The 21802-nt window shown below is 51.2% G+C and overlaps 8 protein-coding genes and 1 non-coding gene across 9 annotated transcripts; 2 read left to right on the top strand and 7 right to left on the bottom strand.

Moving 5' to 3' along the window:
- Positions 1–80: 80 nt before the first annotated feature.
- On the bottom strand, positions 81–1712 carry K489DRAFT_372564 (uncharacterized protein; the record flags this gene model as incomplete). Its single annotated transcript, XM_033603346.1, has 1 exon — positions 81–1712. The coding sequence occupies one exon, from the start codon at positions 1710–1712 to the stop codon at positions 81–83; it is 1632 nt and encodes a 543-aa protein (XP_033457870.1).
- Positions 1713–2605: 893 nt separating this feature from the next.
- Positions 2606–2980, bottom strand: K489DRAFT_412038 (uncharacterized protein; the record flags this gene model as incomplete). Its single annotated transcript, XM_033607880.1, has 1 exon — positions 2606–2980. The coding sequence occupies one exon, from the start codon at positions 2978–2980 to the stop codon at positions 2606–2608; it is 375 nt and encodes a 124-aa protein (XP_033457869.1).
- A 39-nt stretch (positions 2981–3019) lies between these two features.
- K489DRAFT_323498 (pre-mRNA branch site protein p14) lies at positions 3020–3562 on the bottom strand (the record flags this gene model as incomplete). The annotated part of the gene is made up of 4 exons (XM_033601702.1): positions 3020–3106; positions 3165–3306; positions 3364–3444; positions 3525–3562. 4 exons carry the CDS (start codon positions 3560–3562, stop codon positions 3020–3022), a joined length of 348 nt encoding a protein of 115 aa, XP_033457868.1.
- Positions 3563–5597: 2035 nt separating this feature from the next.
- On the top strand, positions 5598–8602 carry K489DRAFT_303211 (Clavaminate synthase-like protein; the record flags this gene model as incomplete). Its single annotated transcript, XM_033600471.1, has 6 exons — positions 5598–7475; positions 7623–7633; positions 7697–8097; positions 8212–8247; positions 8308–8435; positions 8483–8602. Coding segments are annotated over 6 exons (2574 nt in total), but the record flags the coding sequence as incomplete, so codon positions are not given.
- Positions 8603–10447: 1845 nt separating this feature from the next.
- K489DRAFT_323420 (translation factor) lies at positions 10448–11890 on the bottom strand (the record flags this gene model as incomplete). Its single annotated transcript, XM_033601698.1, has 2 exons — positions 10448–10659; positions 10876–11890. 2 exons carry the CDS (start codon positions 11888–11890, stop codon positions 10448–10450), a joined length of 1227 nt encoding a protein of 408 aa, XP_033457866.1.
- A 249-nt stretch (positions 11891–12139) lies between these two features.
- On the top strand, positions 12140–12211 carry K489DRAFT_t47. The gene has a single exon. It is a non-coding gene; the product is annotated as a tRNA-Arg (tRNA).
- A 499-nt stretch (positions 12212–12710) lies between these two features.
- On the bottom strand, positions 12711–13904 carry K489DRAFT_382759 (uncharacterized protein). Its single transcript, XM_033605455.1, has one exon. It carries the CDS (start codon positions 13758–13760, stop codon positions 12939–12941), a length of 822 nt encoding a protein of 273 aa, XP_033457865.1. The 5' UTR covers positions 13761–13904; the 3' UTR covers positions 12711–12938.
- A 740-nt stretch (positions 13905–14644) lies between these two features.
- K489DRAFT_382758 (uncharacterized protein) lies at positions 14645–17200 on the bottom strand. The gene is made up of 2 exons (XM_033605454.1): positions 15670–17200; positions 14645–15533 (listed from the first exon to the last, which is right to left on the bottom strand). The coding sequence occupies exons 1-2, from the start codon at positions 17100–17102 to the stop codon at positions 14843–14845; spliced, it is 2124 nt and encodes a 707-aa protein (XP_033457864.1). The 5' UTR covers positions 17103–17200; the 3' UTR covers positions 14645–14842.
- A 476-nt stretch (positions 17201–17676) lies between these two features.
- On the bottom strand, positions 17677–20577 carry K489DRAFT_433496 (kinesin-domain-containing protein). Its single transcript, XM_033608516.1, has 2 exons — positions 20108–20577; positions 17677–20045 (listed from the first exon to the last, which is right to left on the bottom strand). Exons 1-2 carry the CDS (start codon positions 20322–20324, stop codon positions 17941–17943), a joined length of 2322 nt encoding a protein of 773 aa, XP_033457863.1. The 5' UTR covers positions 20325–20577; the 3' UTR covers positions 17677–17940.
- Between the last annotated feature and the right edge of the window lie 1225 nt (positions 20578–21802).

Here is a 21802-nt window from a genome sequence, read left to right as displayed (position 1 = left end):
TGTACCGTGATGTGGGCCATACCTTACCACTGACGATATCGATACTACTCTCTGAAAAAAATTCCCATCTCCGGTACGCATTATCCAACCTTCTCCCAAGCCCTCCACCACAGTCCCACATTGACCGCCACCAACAAATCCAACATCTGTACTCCATCCGGCCAGATGATCAATTTGCCCAGTTTGGCCTGTTTCCCGCCAAAACCACCTCCAGCCTTCTCTTGGCCAAGATTTTGGAGTATTCGGACATCATGGTCATCGAAGTCGTCGTCATCGGAGTCATCGTGAGGGTTGTTCGTGCTAGTTGAGAGAGACAGGGAGGAGTGTGGACGGCGATCACTGTTGGGTACTACTGCGCCTGCAGCGAAGGCGGATCGAGGCCGTATGGTGGTTTTGTTGGAATTTGGGAGGTTAAAGCGTAGCTCGCTTAATTCCACGGGCGAATCGTAGGGTTCGTTGGGAAGACGGTGGCGACATCTTAGGTTGTTCCCGACTTTGCTGGGGGTGAATTCGCAGGTGGTTCCCCATGGACTCAGGAAATTGTAGACGCTGCTGCTGCTGGTAGAGGATTGCTGGGAGTGCACTGGTTTGCGATGAGATGATTTGGATGAGACGTCGGCGGAGCGACGGAAAAGCCGACGTTTTTGAGTCGTCGGGGTAGGTTCGGGTTCGCCCGATCTAATGGTGGGAAGAAGTGGTGGCGAAGAGTAAAGAGCGTTTGGAGATAGTGGAAATCTGTCGGAGGGATGGAGTTGTCGTCGGAAAATATGACTTGACGGCTGAGAAGACACCGTCGAGCTTGTGAGCGCATCTTGGACTTGCAGATCCCCGTGCTCGTTGTCGGAAAGGAATTGTTGATAAGATGGATTCAGAATCGTAATTTCCAGAGACAAACCAGCTCTTCGGTCTTGAAGACGGGATCGCCTGACATTATTGCCTGCCAGAGAATCGACTCCGGGAAGCGCTAACATATCACTTATGTTGGCGACGTTCCATTGTTCACATGAAACTGGATCGCGCCTGATGAGGGTCAGTGAGCCGAAATCTGTATTTGGGATATCTTGATTTGGCTCTGATGTTGATCTAATACGATTCTGCCGCGGACTTTGATTTTCGTAATTTGCATGCGGTGGTTCAGATTGGTGGTCGAAAGGTCGTCCGTACATCTCATTCGACGGCCCAGCATCATCTTGTGGTATCGCAGGCAATGGCCGTCGCGGCCTGGAAGGAAGAATCGACGAATCTGTCCGCTGCGGTGAAGGTACTTGTCTTGCAGTACCTATCGCTTTCCTCGCAATGCGAATTTCGGATCCGTTCTGATCCGTTGGTGAATATGATGTTACCGGCATTGACAATGGTCGTGGCGGAGGAGCTGGCTTCCTTACAATCCGACCATCTTGGACTATAGGCGCATAAGTCGACGTCGGACTACATGATTCAGCAGGTGATTGGTCGTCATCGATTTTGTCGAGATCCTCCTCTCGGCTAATGTGCACGTAGTACAAGGAGTTCTGAACGTCCTCGGCCGAGACAACCTTCTCTCGAGGCTTGAGAGTGGTCAGGAAGACGTCTTGACTCCCTGGAACTCTTGCTATGTAGAGGATGAGAGGTCGTAGAGGGATCGCTGATGTCCCTTGGCTTGGAGACGAAGGAGGTTCGGCCGCAATTCTGGTGATGGAGGAGAGGGAAGTTGCCTCCATGATGACCGCCATTTTTTCTATATTCGCCGTTCGAGGTCTTGTTCTCGAGACAGTATTGCTGCAGATGGTCGATTGCAGGAGAGATAGTATCCATGTATGTGAGTTGGATCCTGCTCTACGGGAACGACGAGCGTGTGTACAGCCGTGTTATTCTAAAACTCCATCTGGGTAAAACTATGACGAACACAATTGCTTGTTTTTGCTGAAGGTGATATCATGCGTTCGTATATATCGAAATTCCCGAGCTCGCAAGAACAATCTTTTGATATTGTCTGTAGGAAAGATGCTCACGCGAGCAAAACTCGACATCGCATCCAGCGTCGATCAGTGCTAAGAAATCGAGGTTGCGACGCCGCAGTGGCGGTGCAATCTAGACAATGATATACACATGGGCACGCGTTCGGCTTCGCCTTTGGATCGGAAATGACTCAGAATATGCCGACAGAGTCATCCCAGATGAAATTGATCAATGGGAAGGTCTTGTATTCGAGGAATTGATCGCATTGAATGAGAAGCAACGTTTATGAAGAGCTCCTTGGGCTTCGACAACCTTGGAAGCTGGTATGAACATGCCTCCCGCTCGACGTCATCCTGTGCATAGTAACATACAAGAGGAATGTCCTACTTTTATACAATCTAATTTTGTACCTCTGCAAGAATATTCACAATTTATTTAGACTGCATGGATGCGTAGTTTCGTTTGTGCATTGCATTTTCCGCTCCAAATGCAACCGACCTAGAAGCTCCTCCATGCAGGCCTCTAGTCATGGTGCTCGTCTCTTGCAGTTGCAACTCACGGATACACATCACGATACATCTCATCGACGCGGAATAAGCAAGCGCAGGAGACTGATGGTGTAGTAATAGGCTCAGCGGGGAGCTGATAGGTTTGTTGTTTGTACAAATTATGCTTGTACACGCTGGTCGAATCGGAAGCTCGTGAGGCTCTCCATGGTGGACTTACGCCGGACATTCTCTGGACTGCCACCACCGCCGCCTCCGCTCAGCTTCCGCCGAGTCCAGCCCAAAACGCCAAAGATGTCCTTGTTCATCGTCATTTGCGCCATCGTGGTATCATAAAAGCTTCTCTTCGTTTCTGCAGTGCCAGCGCCGCTGCTGCTCTTACGGCGAAGTCCTCCCCCTCCTGCTGCAGCAAAATTTCGGTTCGTTTTGGGAGTCGAAGCTCGAGGTCCGACTACTTGAGCCGAACGATCGACATCTGAGTCGAATCGCGCGGCAGATCGGACGGAGCGGTTCATCGCCGCCGCCGCCGTTGCCATCGCCTCTTGGTTCTCACCAGCTTCGTCTCCCGCGTACCGCTACTCGATGCCGTGCTCGGCTTTGAGCTTTTCTAACTTTTGCTCGCGCTCGGCGAGACTGGCTGCGCTTTTGGCCATCTTCTCAGGCTGTATCAAGGGTTAGTCATGTGGCTAAATTGCGGAGCATGATGGTGAAGTGTATTACCTGGTGGTACAGAACGACCAAGTAGCGATTTTGAAAGTTGAACCCGTTCAGTTTATCGCACGCGGCCTTGGAGTCCATGACATCTTCGTAGACAACGAACGCAGTTCCCTTGGTGTTGTTTGCGATTCCTTGACGAATTTGGCTGATCTTTTGGTTAGTCTTGAAGCATCTACCTAAGGTTCATGTTGAAGAAACGAACCGGATATGGCCGAATTTGCCGAATAGGTCAAAGAGTTCCTCGGGTGTGACGGTGTAGCTGAGGTTCTTGACGAAGAGGGCTCTATTGTTTTAAGATTAGTCGTCAGTCACGCGATCATGACGTTCCGGCGCTCTTGATCGCAACTTTTGATATCGACGTACCGATTGATCTCGGGAGCAAGCTTGGAATTGCGACTCATAGCTTGGCGAAGCGGAGGACAATGGACTGTGGTTACAATAGATGTTGTAGGGAAACGAGAAAGTTCCAGTAGGCAACTTCGGCGTATGGAGAATGATGCGGCGGCGGCCGCGCGGAGACAGTAGAGCACGTGGGAGAGTTGCGCGATCGATGATCACGTGAAACACGGCTGAATCGGCAGGCCCTTTGGTGATCGTGAATGAAACCTCAGGCTCCCAACCTCTCTGTCTTGCTGCGCAATTCATCCGGCCTAAATGATGCTGCAGTATACTGCACAAATGTGTTCCAATACTGTGCAGTACAGTAGGCATTTGTCCTTACAATAAGAGTCTGGTCAACTGTACATGGTACAATCAATCTTACTGTAGCCTTTCCCTCACATGAGTCAATGCGCCTGGCCCTCACTCACGGGCGACACATGTTTTGGCCAGTGCTACTGCTGTATGCAGTATACAGTACAGTACAGTCTCCATCACCGCAGCGCTACTGGAGACCGCAACTGAGCAATTCACCACCGCGGCAGCTACGGCGGCTTTCGTGGGGCTTCACACGGTGAACATTACCGCCCGGCGAAACTCGCTTGTGCTTCAGCGACTACCACTCACGACAATCCTCACCAGATCAATCGTCGCCATAATCCACCGCATGTGATTCCTCAAGACCTTCCAGAAACCCCATTCCGCATGTGAGCCTGTTCGGCCGGTCACTCCCTACGCGCCCGGCAGATCCTCACCGCGATCACATCTCTCACCTCACCTCCGAAGTCCGCAGCCCACCTCACCTCAATGCATAACCCAACGTTCAAGAGGCCAGAGGCCCATTGCCGTCCCGGACGTTCTCCCTCGCCGCCGAGCCAGTTCGTTGAGCCATTGTCGCCAGTCCTGGGCACAAAATCACTCGCGCCGATCTTCACATATCCAGCTGTGACTCAAAATGAGCATGGGAAGACAGTTGGCCGCCGCGGAGATGATGCATGGCATGAGACGCCGACGGCAAGGTCAAAAGGCGCCGGGCAAAAGAGCAGGTCACATCATCGAACGCCCTCCAACATAGACGCTCTGGCGGAGGTTGCGCTTGCTGCCAGTCCAGTATTTCAGTTCACGACAACGACCATAATCCCTTCAACAACAAGTACGCGCAAGTATAATCATACACATTCAGGTCATGGCAGTGGTGAACCACCTCATAAGCGTGCTCGATCCGAATTAATATCTTCAGCAACGCTTCCGCGTGACTTCTCACGACCAGCGACCAGTTATGAATCACCAGTGGACAGCTATCAGAGTAGAGCAGAAGAAGCTGCTCTGCTTCTGAACTTCCGCGCAGGCGGGTGGCCGGTGGCTGAGGCTACACCATCTCAACATGCGCAATCTCTGCCAAGCTCAGATTCTTATGTGTCAAAAGCCACCCGACCTCATGCTAATAGTCTTCCGCGAGATGCTGCCCCTGCGAGCTTTACTAATACTTTACCACGGTCCGGACTCCTGCCACCGTTTCGACTGGACAAACGAATCACGACTTCAAAGGGACTGTCCAGCACACGAGAAGTCACCTCAAATGGTCGTGGATATGCCGAACATGCTATCAAGGAGGATGCGGTCCGTCCTGGCACCAGCGGAGGAACTACGTTTGAGCTGGGCTCGTCGGCTACGCAATACAAGGTCAAGCACGACGATGAAGTTTCACTCTCCCGTACACCGTCCGACGAAGATTCGCGCACCAACAGTATTGACCCAAACACAGGCGAAGCTTCCGAAGCTGCACCTGTGAAGAAACGACGTGGCTGGCCTAAAGGAAAGCCTCGTGGACCCAGCAGTCGAAAGTCCATGGTTGAGAAGCCTGCACCAAAGCGATCGACAGCTCGACGCAAGACAACTGATGCTGTACAGCGGAGTAAGAACGAAGGTGTTGCAGAGTCATCCGACAGTGATGCAACCATCTTGCGAAGGCGGAATAGTTTGTCTGATGCTATACTGACGACCGGAAGAACACCTGACCAACATAGGCGATCGACATCAGTGCCGCGGGACATTCACATGATCATCCGCTCTTCCACTTTATCGAAGCCAACCCGTCGCACAACTCGAGTAACCCAAGAAATAAGTTGTGCTGGTTGTGCCATCGTTAGAGACTTGCTAAACTATAATGGCGAGTTGAAGGATGAATGGATCTCATGCAACGGTTGCAAGCAATGGTTTCACTTTGACTGTGCTGGCTTCAAAAAGGCTCACGAGGTTCGTGATGTGGACAAGTACTTCTGCCCTCCTTGCGAGCCAGCGCATGGCAAAACGACTTATGTTCGCAAGAGCACGCGCGCGCACGTTTCAGTCGATTATGCCGAGCTCCAGAAGGGTGTACTTAAGACCAGCGAGGAGAGTATGGAGCATCATTACATTCAACCTATCAAGGATGGCACTTTTCAGTTCGATCCTGAGTTTTTCCCTCGCATGCCGCCGGAGCTGGTCACTAAAGACTTTTTCGAACGTGGTGGTTTTGTGGAACCAATTTGCATTCCTGCGTCACTCAATCCCCGCCCCTGGCTGAAAAAGAACAGCGAAACTAAGGACGAAGACGGCGACGTTGAAATGACCTCGAGTGCGACGGATGACAACGACTCAGATGGCCTAGCGCTGGACGATTTCGAATACGATGCTCTGCCAGATGTGGGTCAGGATAAATTGGGAATGGTCATGCCACAAGATTTGACAGTCCGTCAAGTGTGTAGCTTGGTTGGGCCTGAAACACCGCTGGATGTGATTGATGTCAAGACACAAAACTCAGGAGGCAAGAAGTGGAATCTCAAGCGATGGGCTGACTATTACGAGGAAACAGGCGACAAGCACATTCGGAACGTCATCTCGCTCGAGGTCTCTCAAACCAAACTGGGACGGCTACTTCGTCGTCCTCAGGTTGTGCGAGAGATTGACCTTCAAGATCAGATCTGGCCTGCCAAGGAGGTGGAGCAAGGCAAATACCCGAAAGTCCAATTCTACTGCTTGATGTCGGTAGCGGATAGTTACACGGACTTCCACATCGACTTCGGTGGTAGCAGCGTCTACTATCATATTCTTAAGGGAAAGAAGACATTCTTCTTCATCCCGCCCACCCCAAAACACCTCAAGGCATACCAAGATTGGAACGACAGTCATGAGCAAAACTACACCTTCCTGCCAGACATCACTAAAGAATGCTATCGCGTCGATCTCGGCCCTGGCGATACCATGCTGATCCCCTCGGGCTGGATCCATGCCGTTTGGACCCCAGCTACAAGTTTAGTCATCGGTGGCAATTTCCTCACGAGAATGTCATATCGCAACCAATTCCGCGTATACGACATTGAAAAGGCCAATGGTACGCCGATGAAGTTTCGCTATCCTTACTTTGTCCGCATCATGTGGTATACTGTCATTCAATATCTGGAGAAGGATCCGCTCCCCGAGGAAGTGTCACAATCGTTCCTAGCAGGCAAGCAATTCGAGCGGGAGACTCCCATCTGGGCTGATTATGACGGTGATCTCGCTGCGGCGGATTCCCGTTCTGGTGCTCAGAACGAGAGATACTATAGCCAGGCCGAAGTCGAAGGCCTTCCTGATTTGGCACAATTCGTCTTCCGCACTGTCATGGTAGTCATGGGCCGGGTTGAGGGCATTTCTGCGGAACAGATGAAACGAGTTAATAGCTCGATTCCGAAAGGTCACGGCGATCCTCTGGACCTGGCGAGAGCGTTCGGATTGTGGGTGGCATGGAAGCGAGGCAACGAAGACCCACCTGCATGGGCGCATCCGGATGCTGTGCTCCCCAACCGCAGTGAAGAAGGACCTCCCAAGAAATTGTCCCAGCGTGCATTGAAGGAGATGGAGCGCAAAGAAGCCATCGCCGCTTGGCGCATTGCCCCAGACCGGCAAAGCGCGCGAGTGAAGAAGAACAACGCGGCAGTGGCCGCCGCTAGTACCAGCACGAGCAACAACGGCAGCGGGAGCGGGCCGACAGCCGCGTCTCCTGAACGCGAAAGTCAAGTGACATCTGCATCTACCAGCAAATTTATCCCTACACCTTCAAAGCCGCCTCCTCCGTCTTCGCCGCAGCAGAAGCAGAAGCAGCACGGTCCCATCAGCGAAGGCGAAAGTCATCAAAGTCATCATCGGAACGAAACCACACCATCGTCGCGGATGAATTCCTCATCAACGACGACCACCACGACCACCGCCACGATGATGTCAACGCAATCGATGCCGTTCGCTATGACCGCGATGCATGGCCAACATCTCAGCACCCCAAAGACATCGGTGTTGGGTCCTAAGCGCGTTGCTTGCGACGCTTGTCGAAAGCGACGTATTCGTTGCAAACACAAAGATTTCGTCATGCAAATCGATGATATCAATAATGTGAGTCCCGTTTGGCAGGCGTCACCATCATCATCGATGGGCCAGATCCATCAAGCAAATCCATCAAATCATCATCTCCATCAACACAATGGCAACAACAACAATTCGATCACCAAGGGCAATGATTCGGAAGCGAAATTTTCCAATCATGGTGATGACGCGATCACCGTCGCCGCTGCCGATACCGCTGCCACTGCCACCCTTTCATCGTCTAATGCATCAGAGGTATTAAATGAAAATATCCAGGTCACTCCCCTACGAACAGTACGAAATGGCAACTACCTCAACAATTTCTTCGACGGTCATCAACAAAGTCCGAATGCATATGGTTCGCCAAACGACAAATCCATCGACGGCCAAGGCTTTGCTCCCGGAACCAATGCTTACGTCAATGCCAACATTCCTATGGCAATGAACGGCATCCACATCTTTGGCGATGCCCCCAAACGCGGTCGGAGTAAGGCGTGTCTCGAGTGTAGAAAATCCAAGGTGGGTGAAGATCAAATGTCTAATGCACCGTTACTAATATTGTCCAGCGTCGATGTATCCATGATGAAAACGGCCAAGTAGACCCGGTCAAAGCGGCTGAAACTCCAATCCCTCGCGGTTCGGCCTCATCAAAGAAGCGACCATTCGGCAGTGAAGGTTCGCCACCGCAAGCATCGATGATCGGCAACGACCATTTATCAACACCACAACACCACGACGATGACGTCGACTCAGCTATGCGACGACTTTCAGCTGCACTAGGCGGCTCGAATCATGTTCAAACACCACCCGTCTTCCAGATGCAAGTCCCGCCGCAGACAGCGGTCTCTAATGATGTGCAACACATCCCCAACGGGCACGACCAGAATTCACTTCCCATCGATCCTAGTCTATCAGCCATGTACTGCGAACCGAACGATTCAAACGTCTTTGTCAATCACGAGAATCCATTCGCATCGCCAGATCGCTCGCATGCATTTGGAATGCCGTCGTTGGAGCAAATCGCGAGTGAGGTTCTTGACATGAATGGCGGACATGGCCATCCGGATGAAGGCTTCTCAGCTCAGGAGTCCGAGGTCCATCAAGCGGACGTCCTCAATCAAGGCACTGAGAACAGTGTCGCCGACCTGAAGGGCGATGTTCACAAAACTGACGGCAGTGTCGATTCCGCAATCTCCCTCGCCGCCAGCGACAGTCTCGACAAGACGCCGCCAGCTTCATCGCCGAGCACATCGTTCAACGCCGAGCAGCTGTCTGGACCTATTCAGCGCTCCGTCGAGCTTAACAATGCCATCTCTTCCACCTCAGACTCCCTTGCTACTGACGCACAGCCAGCCGCTTCGATTCCGCTGTACAGACCTCCGCCACCTCCTTCTGCTTCGCCGGAATTGTCCAAGCGACAACCTCTGCTCCCCATCAATGGCAGCAAGACCGCCCCTTCGGCTCTCCCAGCTAGCACCACACCCAATAAGCGAAAACGTGACTCTCACTCCGAGCACTCCGGCTCACCAACCTCAATGCACAAAAAACCTCATCTCAGCGTTACGCAGCGTCGTCCGTCCCAAGTTGGTCACGACGGAGAATGTTCGAAGCCGGACGGCCTTGTCGCGGACGTCGTCGAGGAGGTCTCCCAGCTTTTCGAGGAGGACGCGGAGAGTCTCGAATTGGCCAAGGCTCTGCAGCAGGATGATCTCGGGTTGCGAAAGCGTAGCAAGTAGAAATTGCGCGCTTTGTGATTTCGATGATTATTTCGACTTCTTGTACCCCTTTTTGAAAGATGCCTTGAGAGAAGATCTTCGAGGTGGCTGGTGATGGATCGGAGAGAAATGCACGTTTCCTCATTTCCGGAAATGTTGCATGAGTTGAAGGAGGAATTCTTGACCTTTCATTAATTTGGTAGGCTGGTTTGGCTGCCCCCGTTGTGTTATTGCTGTTGTATTACTACTATCACTACTCTTACTCCCTTTTTCAACCACACATATGCATTAGAAATTTTTGGGAGTCTTGCTCGGATTTTCTTGGGATGAGAGCAAGGGATGGAAATGGGAATGGAGCTGGGAAATGAAAGAACTCAAGGAACCGGTCGATTTTATAACCTCTCGTTTCAAACGTCCTTTGCAAGTTTCTCCTTGAAGACAGGAGTTTCATTCGTTGTGAAGCTGAAATCAGGTGCTAATGAAGAGAAGGGGTTATGTAAATTGCAAATTGAAATGCTCGTTGCACGTCTTCTTGTGATCTGCATTGTCTGTTGTGGAGATTGGATGTGGAAAGAGATTTAATCGCACAGGTCGAGTATCTCTGACCGGAATCGTTGATCGCAGCCCTCATCGTGTTTCATTTCTCATCGTTATTCGTCATGGGTGATGTGCTGTATCTTCATGTGATGCTCGCCAGCTTTCTGCTGCTGCATGCTTTTGTGCAAGACGATACGCTTCACGACAAGCAATTTATATGCCTTCCTCTTGGGAGACTTCCCTCGCCTTCATCATCTCACGACGCTCAAAAGACAAGGATCAAATGTGAATCTCCGCTGCCTTCCGCAATCGATTCATCACTGCTGCCGCGGCATCCACTTCTCCGTTGTCTTCGCCATCGTTCTCATCATCGATCCCTTCGACGAAGATGACGTCCACATTTTCCCTGTCCAGCGCGCGCAATGCGGAAAAAATCCCCCGCGCGATCGCGGACGTCTGTGGTCCCAGGCGGATGTCGTAGATTTGGACTGCTTTTCCTGCGGAGTTTGGAATGGTGTGAGGAGTTATAGTGGGTTCCCCACCGCTGCTTCCAGAGGGACTGATTTGGATTTCATGGAGCATGGAGGCGAAGCCTTGCAGGGTAGAACTAGTGGGAGTTGATGAAGGAGTATGGGAGGCGGTCGCCGATGATGTTGTTGTTTCGGAGGGTGTGTCAGCCTTTTGAGTTGTGATAATGTTTCCCCCACCGTCCCCTGTATCATTCAGAGACAAATTCCACGTCTTCGTCCGCACCAGCCCAATGTTACTGCCCGCGCCAGCAGTCTCCGCCCCCTCCAACGTTTCTCTCATCTCTGATAAAGTCGGCGCCGCACGCCTCGCTTCGTACAGCACCACTGTTGCCTTTGGCGAATAGTGTCGATACTTCATTCCAGGTGCCCTTGGCGCAGTGCCCGCCTCCGAAACATTCTTGTATGCAATCTGCGTAGCCTCCCACCCTGGAACCTTACGAATCTGGTCCAGACTGATCCCTCCCGGTCGAAGCATCGAAGGGGGAATACTTAGACCATCGACGACGGTGCTTTCTACGCCGACCGCACAGGGCCCTCCGTCGAGGATAGTGTTGATACGGCCCTGGAGATCATGGGCGACGTGCTCGGCAGCAGTTGGGGAGGGTTTTGTCGAGGCGTTGGCGGAGGGCGCGGCGAGGGGCACACCGGAGGTGTGGATTAGGGCGAGGGCGAGCGCGTGTCGGGGAATCCGAGCGCCGAAGGTAGTGAGACCGGCAGTAACTTCGGGAGCGAGAGGAGAAGGAGAGGGGTTTGGAAGAATGATTGTAAGAGGGCCTGGCCAGAAGCGTTTGATCAATTCGTGGTAGATTGAAGGTATTGGATCTTGAGAGATCTGGCTATCAGTTGCCATTGTCGTTGACGATGATCGTGGTTGTAGGACAGATCGAATTTGTTCGAGCGAAGAAAAGTGGACGATTAAGGGATTGTCTGAGGGTCGTTGCTTCGCCTTGTAAATACCTCGCACTGCATCACTTCTCGTTGCATCGGCTCCCAGGCCGTAGACGGTTTCAGTGGGAAATGCCACGGGAATGTCTGAAGTCCGAATCTGTTCAGCGGCTCGTAATAGATTCTGAACGTCGATTGATTGAGAATTAAGTCGGATCTCCAGCGAATCGAGAATATCGTTGGGAACTTGCTTGGCTGTTATGACTCCTAGTCGACTTGCATCGACGGGGAGAATGTGAGTCTCCATCTTGGAAAGGATCGAAGTTGGCGAGTCGTTGGGTTAAAGACTTGGTTCATGCCAGATTATGAAACCTCAGCTTCTATCTGAAAGTATCTACAGCCACTCAAATCGCGATGTTCTATACACTGATATGTATATCCTGAGATCAGGAAATCAAATTTTACGATTGGCATGTCGGTTCGACTTCAATCTTTCCTCAAGCACAACTCAAAAGTAATCTATATATTCTATATAATTTGACATGAAGCCCACATCGGTTGCGTGGCCCAATGGCAAGGCGCTTGACTACGAATCAAGAGATTCTGGGTTCGATCCCCAGCGCGATCACGTGCTTTTTGCCTCTTAGGAGGTACTCTTTTTGTTTGTTTTGTGCCGAATCGCAAGAATGGCTCAAGAAGAACATTTTCATCCACTAATCAAGAATTTTCATCGAGTTGTTGTTGAGATATCGTCGTTTGAAGTTAGTGTTGATGACTTAGGGTGGTGGTGAAATTTGGAAATCGCGCTTCCGTTCGAACCAAAATGCAGCCCTGGAGCGCGGTCATTTTAGCGCATCCTCGACAGGTGTGAATCACACATTTCAAATATGATTTTTGGAACCTTAGAAGGCGAACCTTTTGGTTTGGCTTGGCTTGGAAAGCATTCAGTACAGTCATCGATGGTTGACATTTCCAAGGTGGATGACTTCCTTAGGGTTTCGAAGGGCCATCGTTGAACATGTCTGAACGACTTCGCTGTGATAGGGGAATAGGAGTGAATTGTGACAGATCCATATAGCTTTCACGCATACGGAAATGGTTTCTAACAACGAACGATAATATCGTGCACAGGACAAGGCGGGCAACTATCTCGCCCTGGGAGACATTTTACTTTTCGAGCCTGAACTCAGTGATGACAGGGAGGGACACAGATATCATTTTCGATGAAGGAAATGTAGAATGGAAGAGAAAGGGCGATTGAGAACAAGCATACAGATAAAACCCATGCAGAACAAGAATGGAACACGACAGCATCCGTGAGGATCCACCACAGACATTCAGATCGTCATAAGTTCTCAAACATGCCCACCACCCACCGTCGTCAATGTGATCGGAATGACTTTGAAAATGGGATAGGTCGTAGTCGCCAACGTTGTGATCGTGGGGGAAGCTGTCGTGGCTACCTTGGTGGGCTGCGTGGTAGGATCTGCATAGACTGTGACGGTCTTGACGGGAACATTGTCGTCGTCGGCGGGCGAAGTGACTGCTTCTTGGGATATGGTGGTAACCTTGGCGGTCGGCGAAGCCTTTTGGGTTATGGGATTGTTTGGATCATAGATTTGGAACGCGGTGGTTGGCTCTGCGGCGGCTGCGGTGGTGGTCGGTGGAGAAGCGGCTGCAGGGGGAGATGTGTTGATTCGGGTTGTGGGAGCAAGAGTGATTTTAGGGGAGGTGGTTTGCGGGTCAAGAGTCGTGATGGGAAGGTCGGCAGAGGTGGTGGTCGGTTTTGCTTTTGATTCGGTTCCCGTGTGAAGCGTGGTCGTGGTGTAATCGGTCACGACCTCTGTAGCTACCTGCTCTGCGTTGGCTTGAGTTTCTGCGGTTGTGGCTGCCTCCTCGGTGCAGGTTGACGTAGGTTCTCCCACTGTTGTGTAGTGCGTGAGTACAACAGTCACTTGAGGAGCGGGAGGTTCGTCAGTCTGCGGTGGTAACTCGAAAGCTGTTGTAGCTTCTGCTGCAGCTGCAAGAAAGCTGTGATCGCTGCTAATTGTGTAGGGAATAGTCAGAGCAGTGGTGGTCGGAGAGGCGTATTTCCAGTGTGCGGACCGACGAACTGGACCTGCCAGGACACCTGGAATGGAGAAAAGAAAAAGAAAAGTTCGCAACGAAGCAACCATGTTGATGATCGAAAAAGCAAAGAAAAACACACTATGTGATGATGACGGTAGAGGATTGCGGACTTGGAGACCAGCTCCTTGGGTAACGAGAGCAGGGAACAGCCAAAAGGAAAGAAAAAGGACATATGAACAAAAAGAAATTCTAATGCACGAGGAAAAGAAGAGAGAGAAAGAGAGAGGAGACAACCCAGCCTTATTGCAAGCCCATGTCTCACCCAACTACCTGGAATGCTCTGTTTGAGCGTCGTATCGTATTGTCAGAAGGGACAAATACCTGCTGACACAAATCTCGCTCAATATCCCAATAGCGGCCGCAACAGGAACTTCTCGTGCCGCCAGATTACGAGCCATCATTTCCCGACGCTGTGGTCAGTCTCGTATTCATCAGCAGCAAGATAGCAAAGGCAATAATCGTAAGCAGAGAGGGAATGAGCTTAGGTGTTTTGAGGGATCGATTGGTGGGCAGCATCGGAGAAAGTGCACAAGCGAAACCTGGGCGCTTAGGGAAATCTCGAAATTCGCCGGGCGCGTGCCTTGCTTGGAATACTACACCAATACCACGAGATCTTAGGCCCAGTGCGTATCATCAGGTGACCCGAAGATGTTCCCTGTAGTATTGTTCGTTTGTACCTCAAGAGGTCGCAGAGCAAAGATCATGCTTTCGTGATGGGATGCATACGACATGTCGTCGAATCTGACGTGAACGACGCGCGGGTGCTGTGGGGAATGGAGAGGGCTCCGAACTCTGGGAGACACACATCTGTCGCGATGGCACGTGACCATGACATGATAATCAAAGAGGCGTGCATGCACATCTGGGCGATGATGGAATTATCGCTACTGATGATAGTCGAGTCATGGCGGACAGCTGAAGTGAAAAAGATCGTAAATATCAAGTCCAAGCAGCATGTGATACTTCCTGGCCCTGGCCGAAGCCTTTCGGCGGTCTTTCTGCCATTCATCCTTGCAAATTAAGAAATAGACTTGAAAGTCATGTAAATACATAAATCGAACAGCGATAAGCTGCATGGGGAGGGAATACGTCAGCTGCGAAACAAGTTGAAGCAAAAACCAAGAAGGAATTAAAAATATGACCTCCTCTCCTGAAACCTTCCCAAGAATCCTGTCTTCTTCTTTGGTGGCGCAACAGTAGCAGAAGCAGAACTGCTACTCCCTGCAACAGAAGACGAGGTTTTCGTTGTAGCAACTGTTTTGATCGGAGGAGCGGGCGATGGAGGGTCGAGATACCGGTTTTCTTCGGCAAAGCTGACTCTTCCACCTGTACTCTTCCTGCGGTGATCGGCAGGGCTTTCGATGTATTTCGTCGCACCCACCCATTCCCACACACGTCCGACATCGCCGGTGCGCGATTCCCGGACCATGGGGCGTACGTTGGAGTTCGCCTCGACTTTCTTCTGGACTTTCTCCCACAGAACTTTCCGTCGTGCGGCAGAGAAGTCTGTCCGGAGGAGATCATCACGAAGTTGGGCCATGCTCATGTGAGCTTCAGGGAAGACTGCGGGATCCTGCGCGTGGAGGCTGGCGTGTAGACTGAGTTGGTCCATGGCTTGAGATGCGAGAAGTTTGGCGCGAGCATCGGTTGCGCGAGATGTGATCAGGCGATGACGACCGTAGAAGCCAGTAGATAACAAGGACAATAAACCTATAAGTTGCCAAAGATACTGTCTAAGTGTGAGGAGTAGCGATCGACGGATGGCGCAGCTGAGGGGGACGCGCGCGAGGCTGGTAGAGCGGAGGGTCGCGTGGCCGGATCTGAAGGTATGGCGAATCTGTCAGTGAGAAGAGAAGAGGTAAAATGTAAGCACAGGTTCTTGATGTTGTTTTGCTTTTCGTTCTTCTGTCGGAGGAAGAGCAGCAGGCCAATGTAGACACGAAAAAGACGACTTACCCGTCAGATCCGCTAACAATCTCCTCCACTCGAGCAATCTCTCCGATGGCACTCGACCACAGATCTTCAAATTCTTCATTCGTCATACCCTTGCGTCGTTTCGTCGCGATCGCACGTTTAAGGTCCGTTTCGCGAATCTCTGCTTTCGACGCCTCTCCACATTCATATTTGGCACTCTGTTCTCGGAGCTCCTCTACAGCGCGTTCTTTGACAGCGTTGACTTTCCGCGCTCGGGCGCTGTCCGGTTCGCATGTAGGTGGCAGGGGAATCAAACCGCCAAGCGAAAGCGGGTGGTGTGCCAGCACAAACCCGTTCTCGCATTCGGTGTGTAACTGCTCGCCGCAGAAAGCGTGCGGTGGGCATGGTTCGCAGTGCGGCCGGACGGCATCAGCCCACTCAGGGATCTCCACTCCAGCAAGCTCCGTCGAAGGGTGTCCAACTCCACAATAGCCGACCTCCAACTTTTCCTGTCGCCAGACGAATGCGGATAGCAAGAGCATGATGAATGAGATAACACTGATACCTTGAGTACCTGCGGCGGTTGATTTTCTTTTCGGTCGTTTGGTGGGGACTACTGCTCCAGATTGTGTTGCCTGTACGAGATCGAGTTGCTCTTCCGGAGTGAATTCCTCAGTGGGCTCCAGTTCATCCTCCTTTTTAATCACAGCAACCGGCATGTCAAATGTTCTCCGCGATGGCACTACAGCGCCATCGTTCTGAGGACGAGTAGGACGGAACGCTTCAGTCTGTCGGCGCACTTCTCGGCTCTTCCGGTCTGTGTCACGGATAGGTCCCAGAGTTGTGCGCCGACGAGCAGAATCGAGAACCCGCGCAGTAGGAGGTGAACCACCGCTTTGAAAGACATTGTCATGTGTAAATGGACTTTGGTCATCCTCTGAATCGGCTTTCGCCACCGGAGTCATCAACTCCGCTCTCGACTTGCGTGAAGACGATGGTCGTTTCGGCTCAGGCTCCTCACGAATGACTTCTGACGCACGCGCATGCTTGCTGGAACTTCTCCTAGGCGTCATTGATTCTGGTGGGGCAGTACTATGCCTCATCGATCGGGATGTCGCAGGAACTTCTTGGGCCTCCTCAGTGCGCGCACGGGTTGTCCGACGACTGCCCCGAGCAGAAGGCGTTTGTGGTGCACGGACTGGCTCTGATTCCTCTTCTTCATCGTCCTCCTCATCCCGAGCATATCTTCCAGTGGTCATGTCCTCGATGCCTTTGCTGTTGCGCTTGACTCGTGAGCTAGCTGTGCGCAATTTTCGAGCCTGTGGAAGAACATTATTGTTAAACAAGTCGACCAGCTCTTGCTTCTTTGCAGATGAAGCATAAGAAATGTTGTGCATGACAAGGATGTTCCGCAATCGAGGCATCGTCAGGCTTGCCGGGTTGAAACCCGGCTCGAGATAAGCTTGGTCGTCCATGATGATGGTGGCTCAGTCTGGAGACGATTGATCAGGCGCAAGAGTGAAGTTGAAGCAGGATGCGCTGATATGACAATATTGACGATCGTGTGTGACGGTGACGATGTCTCGGATCAACTTTACAAGATTTCCAAGATTGTTTACACTTCGTCGGATGTTTGGTGGCCCGTGCATCTATCCCAACAACCACCACGTGAGCCAACGACAACTACCGCCTGAATAATTGTTTGAACTTGACATCTCTAGGCAGCAGAGCATTGTTATGACTTCTTCAAGTTTTGTAATGATTCGATTGGACGCATCGCGTATAAAGCTGCCACCGGTCATCTGCAACAACGTCGGAGAATAATTATCTCATCCTGCATGGCCAACATGACTTTCTTCGGCAAATCTGTGCCCCGCGAGCAACGCAATCCAGGGAACCAAAACACGCGGCGGGCTAGCCTGCATATGCCACATGCTGCGCGCAGCACAAGCACACTGAGCCTCCTTGAGGTCATGCTCTGTATCAATGCATCGGCTTGACCAAAGATTGCGACATCACAGGAGATAATCAGGAAAGGTTCTTAATGTGATCTCTTGGAAAGGTTGCCGTTCGATGCTTCATTGCCTCTGATGAGGATGAACGGAAGCGAAAGTAGAAGTGCATTAGGCGAAATGATCTGGTGGATCGGCCTTCATTCCCGTAGATGACCTCGCCATGATCATGAATGTCCCAAGAAGAGAATGGAGCAAAGAACACCGCACCGCCCCCAAACCCGCTATGCAAAAAGAGAAACTCCCAGCCCAAATGCTACTCATCAGAATCAAAGAACCCTCATCCCCGAAAATCTACAAATCAGAACTCTCCCAATCCCACCCTCATATTCCACACCGTCTTCGCGCCCACACCTTTAAGCTTCCCTAATTGCGAAAGATTCTCCACCAGCGTCTTTCGTTCCATCTTCTCCTCGTCACTGCTGCTGCTGCTATCGTGATCGACGAGGTCGTCGAGATCACACAGGCAGTTTACGATTGCCTCGGCCTTTTTCGCACCGACGCCTTTGAGGAGTTTGATCTGGTTTACGTCGCGCGTGTTGATGATGGCGATGAGACGCTTTGTGCGAGGGGTTTGGGCGGGGAATGGGAGAGAGTCGTCGTAATCAAGATAGGATTCATGGGTAGTCGGGGGCTGTGTAGTAGGACTTGTCGCGGCTGCAATGCCAATGGTTGGGGCACGATTGAGGTTTGCCATGTGTGGCCTTCGAGGCTTGGGTCGAGGACGATAAATGAAGCCGTCGTCTTCTTCATCGTCTTCTTCATCGTTGTGAGAGGTCCTTTTGTGATTTGTCGCTGCCGCGTTTTCATCCTCATGCCAGCTCTCATCTAGGTCCTCGTCTTTTGGCTTTCTCCTTGACTTATGAGGCTTCTCTGTCGTCGAATCCGTCGTGATGCCCTCCGTGGCACTCCCTTCCGAGAGCTTGTTCTGTAGATTGACAATCTTCCGCATCAATTTCTCATTCTCCGGGAAATGCGGCAATGCCAAACGATACATCTTTAACGCACTTGAATCCTCTCCTCGCACCTGATGTTGCTTCGCCATGAGGAGATATTGTAGGCCCTCAGCACGCTCGTTCTCTTGGCCCTCCACACGACGCTCGAGTGCGAGCAGTCGTTTCTGCATCTCATCCGAGACCGGATCTTGAGTGGTCGCGACAGTCGTATTTTCAGCAGCCGCTCGACCAGCGGCGAGGGCTTCAGTCACCTTTCGTTCGATCAACGCCTCGATCGCATCCTTGGACATGCCAGCTTCCACCATACTGCTAGTGCTAGGATTCGGTCGGGCAAATTTGGCAGCTCGACTGGTAGAGTGCAAAGCTTCGCTGCTGGTCCGTTTTGGTGATCGAACTGGGACACCTGAAATAGTGCGTGCTTGACTCGTATTGGCTGTATGGATGGGTTTTAGAACCGGCTTAACTTTGTCGGTGAAGACAGCGAATGACTTCATGGGTTTGGGTACGGCGGTCGTTACATCACGAAGATGACTATTTTGTGAAAGGAGCTTTGGTCGAAGTGGCTGTCGATTCATCGCAGGCCCAGCAGGCGCAACTGTGTCAAGCTTGTTCTTCCCGCCATTGTCCTTGAAGAAAGGTTGATTCTCGATTTCATTTACCTCGATCTTCTTCGTGCGATTCGCGAAATTCAAGCTGCTGATCGTGTCAAGGTGGTAGCTCCGTACTGGCGCGAGATTAAGAATCATGATGGTCAAGCCATTGTTCTGGCCCAATGCCAGAACCCTCGTCATCTTGCTGTCCCTATAGGGAGCGCGTTGCTTCTTCGAAATCGCTTCCACACAAGATGCCAACACAAACAAAGACTTGTTAATGCTGGAGCTCTCCACCATTCGTTCCTTGTCATTGTCAGTCCTTCGATTGTCCTCTGATCCAGCCAAGTCAATTGCCGATGCAGTGCTAACGCGAACTTCGTCACCGGTAGTCTGTGAGACCTTGACGCACAAGATCGCGTGCGAGCGCGACGAATGCGCGTTCAATTTGGTCGCCGAAGTGGAGCGGTTAAGATTGGCCTGGTCATATAATTGCTCAAAGTCCTTCAACGATGTGCATGGTTTCTCCGACAGTCCTACCACGATGGCTTTTCCACTCTGGTTGTCGCGTATAGGCAATCCCGCTGCCGTTCGCTTCTCTGGTGCCTCAAACAAGTCGAATACTCGGTCATTGTAAATTTCATAATAGCTCATCAACACCTCGACTTGTGTTGCGCCAGCGCTGTCTTTTTCAATCTTACGCGCGCGTCGATATATGCTCGAAAGCAGTCGCGGGATTACACCTCGTTCTTCCATCTTCTTCCCACCGCGCATCGTGTGCGTCTTTCCTGTGCCTGTGACTCCATATGCGAAAAGGGTAACATCGTAGCCTTTGAAAAGATGCTTGACGGTCGGCGCGACTGCATGAATGAGTAAGTGAGTGATAGAGGACGGCGATTGTACTGAATAGACGCGTTCCTACCTTCGCCATCGAACAAATTCGCCTGTGTTGCATTCTGATCGTAAACGCTGCTGAACTGGAAAGAATAAAGCTCCGCCTCGTTCTTTGGGTTTGGTATCCGGATGATGCTCTTCACTTCCGCGGAATCGGACTCATTTTCGGCGGCCGTGACGATAATGTCGCGTTCAATCTCCGCCTTCAGCAACGGACGTATCCTCGCTACCACTCTGATCGACATCTTGGTAGCTGCATGTAGGAAGAAACAGTCGAATGTCGTGAAGTGAAGATACTCTAGAATTCGGCGCACTGTCTCCGCGATCAATGCTAGCAGTGAATGGCGTTGCGCTCTCTTTAGGCGTGTCTCGTGCCCCCCGTTGTTTGGCGTGACGCTACTGGTGACAACTACGGCGTCTATGAAATTACCATGCCAAGCAGCGGTCGGGTAACGGGGAAATACATTGTGAATAAATATCGTTGACTATTCGACGTAATTATCATGCGCTCAGCATTAATCATAGTCTGACATCATGGGAGCTACATAACGCACTCCTCACCACGACCGCTGCGATCCATGTTTTTACGTTGCTGTTGTGGCTCGAGGCAGTTGCTATGACAACGCCGCAACTTGCGAATCAGCGAACGGGTGACTCAGCAGATGAGCGAGTTGATCGATGACTCAGCAGATCGGCATTTCCGCCTTCAAGGTAGACTTCACTTGTATGTGAAATTAAATAACAACGACAAGCATGTTTCGTTCCAGATGCTATGCGCAGGCTCCCTACAGAGAAAGAAGCTCGCGTTTGATTTTGCCAAAGTGTATCTCAATCGAGTAAATTAGGTCGTCTTGGATCTCCGCCGGCCTCGACAAACTCGCCCCTAGCCGGTAATCAGGCTCTTGAACCACAACCACTTTCTGAAACTTACTCGGGAGTCCGCCCTCGATGGTTTGAATGAGTACTTACAGCTTCATGAAGTATTGGAAACGATCTCACGAAGATCAAAAATATCACCCGGTAGATCGTGACGACAGCAGGCATGATCCCCTGCAAACTTCGAGATCGCTTCGCTGAGCAATCCAATTTCACCTTTCTTGCCTTTGTCTCAATTGCCTTTCTCACTGCTTCACTGGAGTCGCGGTGAGATCCTTGAATTGCTCCCAAGTACAAACACCTCGGAAAGTAACGGTCGAATCTTCAAGGTCTCCACAAAAACCATCCGTCTTCCGGATGGAATGATTGAATTTGAGCTTTCAAGCCTCTAGTCATGGACAATTTGGACTATATCTATCGTGACAACATTTGCATACTTTGAATTAGGTAGGCCTGCGACAGGTGTGAATTTACACGCAAACAAGGACGATTGTTCCCTCTAGGACCAGTCAATAGCACGCACGTCGCATAGCTGCTTCGCTCTCTGGTATCAGTCCAATTCCAGACCCCCTTCATTTTCGTTGTTCAGCTTGCGAATCGTGCGTCAAAGAATGAGCAGACAGCAGTACGTACTGCACTTATAAGTTTGAAAAGAACCCGAAAGGGAATTCATAAAAGAAAGCCGACTCCTACGTAGACCACCAGACGCGGTCACAAACAGAAGCTATTCTAGTTGCTCAACGCCTTTCACCACTTGCCCCACGGGACATGTGGTGAGTGAAGAGGTGTGGTTCCTCTTCGTATATAACAAGAGGTGACAGCTAGTACTTCAAGACCTTTACAAACG

The sequence above is a fragment of the Dissoconium aciculare genome (genome assembly GCF_010015565.1).
Source record: "Dissoconium aciculare CBS 342.82 unplaced genomic scaffold K489scaffold_10, whole genome shotgun sequence".
Taxonomy (NCBI): domain Eukaryota; kingdom Fungi; phylum Ascomycota; class Dothideomycetes; order Mycosphaerellales; family Dissoconiaceae; genus Dissoconium; species Dissoconium aciculare.
Note: the sequence above shows the minus strand (reverse complement) of the source record. Positions and strands in the feature narration are given on the sequence as shown.

What these genes read in the sequence shown, in the direction of transcription:
- K489DRAFT_382759 (XM_033605455.1), bottom strand. Translation starts at nt 13,760, where the DNA reads ATGGTTGCTTCGTTGCGAACTTTTCTTTTTCTTTTCTCCATTCCAGGT.
- K489DRAFT_382758 (XM_033605454.1), bottom strand. Translation starts at nt 17,102, where the DNA reads ATGGACGACCAAGCTTATCTCGAGCCGGGTTTCAACCCGGCAAGCCTG. An exon ending in ATTGTTAGCGGATCTGACGG is followed by an intron (nt 15,534 to 15,669) that starts GTAAGTCGTCTT and finishes CCATACCTTCAG; the next exon opens with ATCCGGCCACGCGACCCTCC.
- K489DRAFT_433496 (XM_033608516.1), bottom strand. Translation starts at nt 20,324, where the DNA reads ATGTCGATCAGAGTGGTAGCGAGGATACGTCCGTTGCTGAAGGCGGAG. An exon ending in GAATTTGTTCGATGGCGAAG is followed by an intron (nt 20,046 to 20,107) that starts GTAGGAACGCGT and finishes TCATTCATGCAG; the next exon opens with TCGCGCCGACCGTCAAGCAT.